The sequence below is a fragment of the Spea bombifrons genome, chromosome 7, assembly GCF_027358695.1.
Source record: "Spea bombifrons isolate aSpeBom1 chromosome 7, aSpeBom1.2.pri, whole genome shotgun sequence".
Taxonomy (NCBI): Eukaryota; Metazoa; Chordata; class Amphibia; order Anura; family Pelobatidae; genus Spea; species Spea bombifrons.
The window spans coordinates 45097794-45107370 of NC_071093.1; the positions used below are offsets into that span (position 1 = coordinate 45097794).

At 44.1% G+C, this 9577-nt stretch overlaps 1 protein-coding gene across 1 annotated transcript; it reads right to left on the reverse strand.

Moving 5' to 3' along the window:
• Window positions 1-3490: 3490 nt before the first annotated feature.
• On the reverse strand, window positions 3491-8412 carry PTX4 (pentraxin 4). The gene is made up of 3 exons (XM_053471110.1): window positions 7832-8412; window positions 5074-6214; window positions 3491-4853 (listed from the first exon to the last, which is right to left on the reverse strand). Exons 1-3 carry the CDS (start codon window positions 7946-7948, stop codon window positions 4213-4215), a joined length of 1899 nt encoding a protein of 632 aa, XP_053327085.1. The 5' UTR covers window positions 7949-8412; the 3' UTR covers window positions 3491-4212.
• Between the last annotated feature and the right edge of the window lie 1165 nt (window positions 8413-9577).

Below are 9577 nucleotides of genomic sequence, written 5' to 3' on the forward strand. Positions count from 1 at the left end.
CCACCCAGCCGTCACGTGACACCCGAGAGCGACGGCGCGCTACCCCGAGGCATGCCGGGACCTGTAGTTCTTCAGCTGCACAGCCCAGTAAGTAACGTCATTATTAATTATTTGAGACCGACCCTTAATGATAAAGTCCATATAAATCAGGAGAACATCAGTCATGGAATTCCAGAAGCTTCTCTCAGGGTGAGTTGTTGGGGGGTTGTCATTATATGGCATTAGTGAGTGGGCCACAAGCGGACCCCAAGATTTCTGATGGCTGCCCTGCCCCTGGGTACTACAAGTGACATAAGGGCACAAGCTGAAAAGCATCTCGGTAACAGAAAAGCTGAGAAGTTTATTGTAAAAAAAACACATTAGGTAAAAATAACATAAAGCCATCCATATGTATATAATAAAGCTATGATACAGAGATACTGGTGCAGGAATCGTGAGGAGGAGGACATTTTGCTGCGTGTATCTTTACGCCGCCTCATAATTTGTGGGTTTTTGGGGCAAAGGATCTCCTTGGCGTTCCTCCTGCCGCCCCGTTGTATTGTGTGTTGGGGTCCGAGCCCCTTCCAGGGCCGTGACCCGCTGGTATAATTCCTCCAGCAGCTCGTTGTGCCCGTTCATCAGCTCGACCAGGCTGGCGACCTTCTTGACCAGATCCTCTGCCGCCATCTTGTGGCCCCCGCTTCCCGCCTGGTGACCTCTGTACCTCGTGTGGCCCTCTGCGGCGTCGGCCGGCTTGTGCTGGGAGTTTGTCTGGTTCAGGTCCAGCCGCCCTTTACATTCCCGTCTGCACTCATCCTCCATGACCTCCACTCTCCGCAGTATCGTCTCCACGTCCTTCTCAATCGTATCCAGCCTTGACGTCACGTTGTGGCCAATTTGTGACACTTCAGCTTTAACCTCTGTAAAAAAAATGTAATTGTAAAAAAAAAAAAAACAAAAAAAACCCACCGAATATCATCAGTTTGGTTTCCGGAGACGTTGAGCTCCGATGCTAACGATTAGTGAATCAATACCGGATTATCTTTAATGTCGGATACTCGTTACCTCGGGCAGATGCCGCAGACCGTCGCGCCGATCTCCTTATCTTTCTCAATAACTCCGTCTGTTCCTTCGGAATCTTCCTAAACTGGAGCCACATTTCGATCAGCGCGATGTGGAGTCTCGGGACGACCTGCAACGACCCGACGAGCGAGACCGGTATAAAAGTGTCTCAACCGAGAAGGGAGTTTCTATGGTATTTGGGGTGCGTTAAAGCACGTTAACATATAAACATAGAACCTGCCGGCAGATCGGCCCCATCCGGCCCCCGTCTAGTCGCCCGTTTCTCCTGCTGTAAAGACTCAAACCTTAATCAGTCGTTGGTCTCGTCTTAGATTCAGGAGCTGTATGTCTATCCCATGCATGTTTAATCCCCTCACTGTATTACCCTCTACCACTTCTGCTGGGAGGCTGTTCCACTTATCTACCACCCTCTCAGTAAAGTAAAACTTCCTTCCATTCCATCTCAGTCTCTGATCCTCTAGTGTTAGATTCCGGTCTCTTGTTGTAACTTTTCTCCTCTTTTGGAATAAACTCCCTCCTGCACTTTGTTAAATCCCTTTATGTATTTAAATGTCTCTCTCCCATCCCCCTCTCTCTCTCTCTTCTCTCCTCCCTGTGGAACCTTTTGAGATCCCTCAGTCTTTCCTGATATTTTTGCATCTTGTAAATCAGTTAAATGAAATCAGTGGGATGAGGAAAATGATCCCGGAGTTGATGAATCCTTTTGTATCACGGTTGTCTACGTTTGACTTTGTAGTTGTCCCTTTGGTTGTAGCCACAACCAACTCAATGTAGCTAAATTCTCTCGTATCTCATTTTAGACCCCCCTCGATCGCGCCCCCGTACCTCAGAACTCCCCATCTGGCCAAAACGTGGCCCCAACATTCAGAAGATCATTGAGAAGCTCACCTGTTTTAGCTGATCGAGAGACCACCCTTGGAAGGTGGCTTTGTTCACCAGCTGGATGGCTTGGTCCACTTCTTTTTGGATGTCCTCGTCCATAAGGTCCTTATTTGGCACTAACCAGTTTCCACCCCCCCTCATTAAACCCCACGAGGGGCAAAACGACGCCAAGAAGAAGATGCCGATCATGTTAATACCCAAGGACATCATGGCTTCTCATACCATGGACCTCAACAGCTCCAGGTCTATAAAAGGTCTATAAAAGCTCTCCCTGCTCTACATAGCTTGTAAAACTAATGCTACTGACTCAGTCGCCCGGAGTCCCCTAGCCCAGGTGGCGCATGTAACATGATCACATTTTAAGGACCAAAAGCCATTTGCTATTTTTGGGTTATTTTAGGTCCTTAGCTCAGTGGGGGGGGGGCTCTCTCCAAATAACATCATAAAAGATCCTGGAGTCCTGGGTTGACTTTCTCTGAAAACATTCCAGAAACTCCCCGCCGTTTTACGAGTCCCGAGAAGCCACAAAACGTGTAAATCTAACAGCTGATGTGAGATTCGTGACCGTGCGTGGAAAGCGCTTTAAAACACTGATTCCAAAACACGTTTTAAGTGTGCAGGAATCTCCTCCTGTCTAAAACAAATAATGCAATGGACTTAAATAATCAAATTGGGTAAAGATGATCCTTTATTGGCCAACCTGAATGACATTAGATTGCGAGCTTCAAAGATCAATTGCATTCCGCCTTCTTTGTGTATAAGATGCATGAAAGAAGACCAGAATATCCTAGAGAGTCGGCAATTTAGTTAAATGAGTAAAATATATTCTTTATTCAATTTTCATGAAAAAAATTCCGAATTTTTTTTTCTATCAGCAACTTTTTGGGCATAATTGGGACCTGGTTGAGAAAAGATAATTTCCCTCTTCGGATAAATGTTCAACAGACATGGCTGTAGTGAAAATGTGTAATTAAGAATATTTTTTAAAATATTACTAGGTAAATGATTTTCCTTTTGGAAATTTTCAGATACATTTTTGATTATTATATTATATATATATTTTATATTTTTAGAGGTATTTTTGATTATTATATTATATATATATTATATTTTTAGATATATTTTTGATTATTATATGTATATTATATATTTTTGATTATTCTATTATATATATTATATATTTTTAGATATATTTTTGATTATTCTATGATATATATATTATATATTTTTAGATATATTATTTATTATTATTTATATTATATATTTTTAGATATATTTTTGGTTATTATATTATATATATATATATTTTTAGATATATTTTTGATTATTATATGTATATTATATATTTTTGATTATTCTATTATATATATTATATATTTTTAGATATATTTTTGATTATTCTATTATATATATTATATATTTTTAGATATATTTTTGATTATATCTGTAAATCAGCCTCATTAGTAAAAATATTTTTTTTCACAGCTTCTTAAAATTGTAAATTTTAGTTTTTTTTTTCAACACTTTTGATGCGCGTTACATCAGCTCAGGTGTATTGATATATATATTTATTTATTGTATTCCGCATAGAAGTAACAGGTAACATTCTAGAACACTCCTTGAACCCTCCGGCTGAACGCCCACTCTCAGGGGAGACCGACCTTTATTAATAGTCGATGCCGAACAGAGGTAAAGAATAAATGTACATAGTGATCATAAGAGCGAGCCACAACCCCACCACTTAATATTCATGCTATTGTGGGTGGGGCATGTATGGAGTGGGTGGAGTCTCAGGACACAGCCCCACTCACCCCGGCTCCCCTATATAAATCAAGTCGCATATACTTAATTTTATTGAGTAATCTGGCTCAGGGAATTATCATTATCTGTCCAAAAATAAACAAAGCAAGAGCTCATCACGCTACCCCAGCCGCCTAAATCACAGACCCCGCACTGCTGATTTTGGAGACACGGCATGACATCCAGGCGCAAGGCCTTCATCCTATGGATAAATGTCCGTAAGTGTTCACTCATACAATTCTTCTACCACTTGAGTTCACTGCTGTCTTGACTTGCAAAGGTTAAAAACACATTTTTCTTTGAAGAAAAATAAAATGGCATTGTTGCCGTGTTGATGAAATCCCTTTTTGTAGGGATACAGTTAGTCGGACGAGGTTCTGATAATATATCGCATCCCCTGCTCTGCCGGCAGACAAATGTTTTGGTAAAGATGAGGAAGCCTTCTGTTGTTTTTCCAGTGGTTTCCGGCTACAGACAGTGCTCCAGACAGGTACATTTCACCCTCTGGACTGACCCATGAAGTGAAGATGCATCGGCCAGAGTTAGGATGGCACCTCTGGGCAAACCTCTCCCCGTGGCAATGCCGGACACTTCACCGGGCGTCAACGCCCGTTTCCACATCGTAAAACCAGCCAGGTGTCCGACAAAGGCTTCCGAGCTGTCAAAACCGCCGCCTAACGTGTCTTGCTCCTGACCGAGGACCAGAGACCCTCCTGGAGGTATCTCATAACCTTTCTGAAACCTGGAACCTGTAGAAGCCAACCTTCGATCCACGTAGAACCAATATTTCCCCTGGATGGACGACCAGATGAAGCAGGTGTGATGCCAGTTTCCGTCTATAAGTGGCACGATGGGCAGCTCTCGGAAGGCTGGGTCGCCGATGACAAAGTGGAGGGAGTCATAAGCTGCTCCGTTCCTTCCATGGAGGACGAGTTTGTTGTCGTTGTCTTCTGTTGCGTATGACAGGATCGTACCCACGTAGCTGGCGTTGGTCTTTACCCAGCTGCAGATGGAAAATTCGTGAAGACCTTCTCTCAGACCGCTCTTGAAGGTGGCAAAATTTTCAGTTGAGGGACTGGGGAAAGTCAGCATGGAGTCCACGTTACAAACTAAAAAAAAAAAGAAAATATTTTATTATGGAAAATTGGTTTTGTACATATATATATATATATATATATAAACAGCGACCCAGCAAGAAGTAAAGGGATAAACAGTCTAATCGAGCCTTTTTATCCCTAAATCAATAATTTGGATATTATACAAGGTGCTTTTATAAGAAGTGCCTTTCCTGCATATATTTTTGGGAACATTTCATCACGGTTGACTTACTTGTGCCGGGTACTTTGGTGGTTCTTGGCTCTGTGGGCATTGGGACTTTTGCCGATGCTGTTGTAGAGCGAACGCCTGGAGCTTTCTCCTCCATAATTCTTGGCTGTGGCTTGGTGGTGCCGATAGCAGTTGCCTTCTCCTCCATAATCCTCGGCGGGAACCTGGTACTGCCAACAGCAAAGGTCTTCTGGTCTGTAACTCTTGGCGGTGGACTCATAGAGTGAACGGAAGATGATTTCTTCTCTGTAACTCTTGGTGGTTGAGCTGTTGTGAGAATATCCGGCATCTTCCTCTCTCCTGGTGGCTGGAAGGTAGTGCGAATATGCGATATCTTCTCCTCCGCACTTCTTGGTGGTAACTTTGTAGCATCTCTTCCTAGAGTATTGTCCTCTGCGACTCCCAGCGGTGGTCTGCCAGGTGGTTTGTCCTTCGGTGAGACTACAATCTTGGTCCCGTTTCCATGCTGGGCTGCCATCTTGTCCTGGATGCTTTTTGGGATAAGGAGTTGTTGCTCTTCATGGAACTTCTTCCTCTGATCATGTTTGGTCTGAAGCTTCACCATGCGTTGCTCGACAGTTACAGTCCCAGGCGCAAATCCCGGGGGCGCCGACTGCTTCGTTTGCGGAGTGCGATTTAGCTCTTGAGCCGCCATCAATGGACTTGGTGGCAAAATGTCATTCTGTGAAAGTCCTCGGACCTGCTCCTCCAAAGCAGCTATTTTACCGCCCTGTCTCTTCACCACTTCCCGAAACATCTCCATTCCTTTATGCAAGACAGACTTGTCCTTCACCAGCTTATCGAGCCGCAGTTTTTGACTGTTGATAGCCAACGTCAAGTTAGATATGACGGCGTCCCGGGCTTTGCTGTCCCTGGTCATCTGCTTATTCCTCTCTGTCATGGATTCCTCCAGCGAAGACATCTTCAGGTCCAGCTTTTTTGTCTTCTTCTGCATTTTTTTCAGCCAAATCTTGATGGCGTTCATCTCTCCCTGGGTAACGTCGCTGGAGGCGTTGAAAGCCTCTGTTAAGGACCTTTGCTGGTCGAGGATGTGCTCAAAGCGCCGGTCGATATTGTAGGAGATATTGTAATTCTCCGCAATTCCTTGAAGCCGGGTCAGCATCACCTCCTGGAAACGACGAAACTGCAAGAAAAAAACAAAGAAACAGTTCAAAAAGCGTACTTTTCCAAAGCTTTGGGGCTAATAATCAAACTATATTTTTTACATTTTTGTACAGATTAATATATAATTGAGACAAGTGGAGGCGCAGCGTAAAATCATGCCCCCAAATGCAGCATGAATTTATATCTATTTTACACGTATGTATTTTGGGGCGAAGTCCTGAAAGTGGAGCGGTCACCCTGAAGAATGTATGGAATGTTCCTTGCACCAGAATTGCTTTTTATAGAGGCGATCCTTTCGTCTAAGCACCGTAGGGGTAACTCTACATCACCCCCTGCTGGTTGGATCAGCTGAACAGTCCAGCTCTATAAATGTTGGCAGCTCAGTATCCAATGGTTTTTTTTAAATCATCACAACCTTACTTAGATAAACGGAGGGGAATCCACCAAGCGCCCCGGGTTGGGTTACCCCAGCACCCGTGACATCATCAGCGTCTGCCTTCTCTGCTCATACATCATATGCAATAAATCACTGCTCAAGAGTCAAAGTTCCAACCGCTGACTTCTTAAGGTCACTGCAAGTCAATCTGTTTTTCACTTTTCTGGCACTGAAAGGGTGAAATTTACGGTAAGTATAACGTAAGAGGAGCTGCTGAGGACTACAGCTCCCATCACACTCAGCCAGCCAAATGCACGCAGGGTGTATCGATCGTGTATCGGAGGGGTATAAAATATTATACCCCTCCGTAGTCATGTGTTTCATCAGTATAGTGTATAGAGTCGCGGAATACAATGGCGAGATATAAATTAATCCATTAATAATAATAACAACAACAATGGAATTCCTTACGAGATACGGGTGACTCGGAGATAAGCTAAGTCCCAACAAGTAGTTGTCAGAGAGACCCCGTACCACAAACTTCTTTTTATGTAATATGAAAAAGTTTTACTTTGCTGAAAGGGTGGTAGATAAGTGGAACAGCCTCCCATCAGAAGTGGTAGAGGGTAATACAATAAGGGAATTTAAAGATGCATGGGATATTTTAAGAAGGGTCGTCATCTTGTAGCGACACCCTCTTCTGTTGGTTGCTGTTATATTAAGACGCATGTCCGACAGAGGGGTTTACGCCGCACGCCAGATCATTTTTAACGCCCAGTTCAGTTCTTGGGTGATAAAAACAGCCGAGTCTGCAGGTATTTAAAGAGTCCCGACATATAAGATTTAATATGAAAGAGGAGAAAGGTTTATATGATATGTGTGATTTCTCTAACCTATTTTAGGATATCCCTGCTTAACCACAGGTGCCTTACCCACCTGTGCGCCGGCAGGAAAATGCTAGATCCTGATTGGTTAGATGTGTAATGTCATAGTAAGGTTTAGTGCGTCCACGGAGGAGAGTTTGAGGGGGGGGAGTGAGAAGAATAAGAAATGAATGAGAGATCTTGAGGATTAATCCCTGAGGTGTCCCCGGCCCCCCCTCGTCGCACAGCAGCCCACCAAAGATGCCACCGGAACATGGATGACAAAGAAACGAAGGGGCTCACTGAATTACGAGTGCAGGGAATGGCTGACACGTCTTCCCACCCCGAGCCGCTGGACACCCGTGTCCAATATCCCGCTTCTCGACCCGGAACCCACCTGTTCCTCCAGCCTGCGGAACCTCTCGAAAAACGGTTTCCTCTGCTCCAGAATGCGGCTTTGCTCCGGAAGGACGCCGGGCAGGCAGAGAGCGGCCAGGACCAGCAACCTCAGCATGGTGACGGACCTCAGCCGGACGCTCGCGCGGAGAATGCGGGTCCAACGGGAGCTCGGCTCAATGGGAAGGACTCATGATGTAGCGTCCGCTCCGCTGCTCCTTCCCTTTCTTTTTCTCCTCTTTTTTTCCTCAGTCACTTTCTCCTTTCTCTCTTTTTTCGTCAATCACTTTCTCTACCTCCCAAACATCCATCAATTTTCTATCCAGTTTTTGAACAAAGTCACCCCCCACCCTCGTCTTCTCTTCGTTCCAAGTATCCGGTTCCTCTCCTCTATAAACCTATTATCATAGTTTTCTGGGTTTTATTCCTTTACCCGGCGAGGTCTGACATCTCCTCCTCTCTTGTGGCTCCTGTTTCATCTGATCTCGGAGCCTCCCGTCTCCCCCACCGAGCCCTGCCTGGTTTGGTCCACAAATAGATGAGTTTTTCAGGCTCCCGCAGCACCCCAGCGAGCCAATTTTAGCCGCACGGAGAGGCTTCGCTATGGAAGCCTCCAGAAAAAAAAGCGATATTTAAGGCTGTCTCTGCAAAACGATCTCCGTCTTATTTTAACTTTTTTTACAGCTGGAAACTTGTCTGTTTTTGTCTTTAAGAGCCGCCCGCCGGCGGCTGGGGGACGAGACTTCCCCCTCCCCATTATATTTAGGAAATATCAAATGTAAAGTATATTGCAAACACAGACTCGGTGAGTAATAGGGACATTAATAACCCTAAATCATCCAATAAAAAAAACAGTGATTTATACCCGGCAGCAACGGCACGCTGTTGTGAATTTAATGAGAAAACCTGCAAAAGGGACGTTTCCTGTTTGCTTAAAAATTCTAAGTTTCTGTTAAATGTGTAAATTTTAGGGATCAGAGTACGGGATCATCCAGAAGCTTAATTTATCTCAGTGTTCTGTTGGATCCAAAATTATAATTCATTACCCCACCCGTTGCGCAAGAATGCGGGGTCTACAGCAGTTTATATTCATTCTTTCGCACATCTTTACAAGTTATCTGATGCACAGAACCCAACGTATAATTCATCAGAATGGATACTTTTGTCCCAAAGCAGCGTGTCGGGCCTTTCAGTGGCCAACATTCATACTATATAAATAAAAGATACAAATAATAATAAATACAGTACGATGTCGCGCTCCATACGTTTCCTTTTCGGAACCTCAGTAAACTCTACGGCCGATGCCCACAAACAAAGGGACGTTCATGCGGAACACGAGCCATTGTCCTCTTTCGAACCCTGAAGCCTCACAGCAATAACGAGACGAGAAGAACAGAGCTTGGTGTAGTAGCTTTTATTTCGTTAAGAAATATTTGGCCTGAGTAGTAAAAGTCTTAAATAAAGCCTTAATAAATAAGATAAAATATATATAAAGGCATAGAGAGCGGAGTATAGAAAAACGTCTGGCAGTGCCGGGAGGCCGGTCTGTAGAGAGTGGTCTTCGGCCCATGCTTACCTTGAAACGCTAACGAGAAGTTATGGAGCCTACCTGATCTACTTAGGTATTGGAATCTCCACCCATGCCATCAACTATTGCTATGGTTACAAGGATTTGGGGACCCTATCATTAGAACTCATTGAGTCTGGAAGTAGGTTAGTTATATAGGAATATGATCATGGCCCTGAG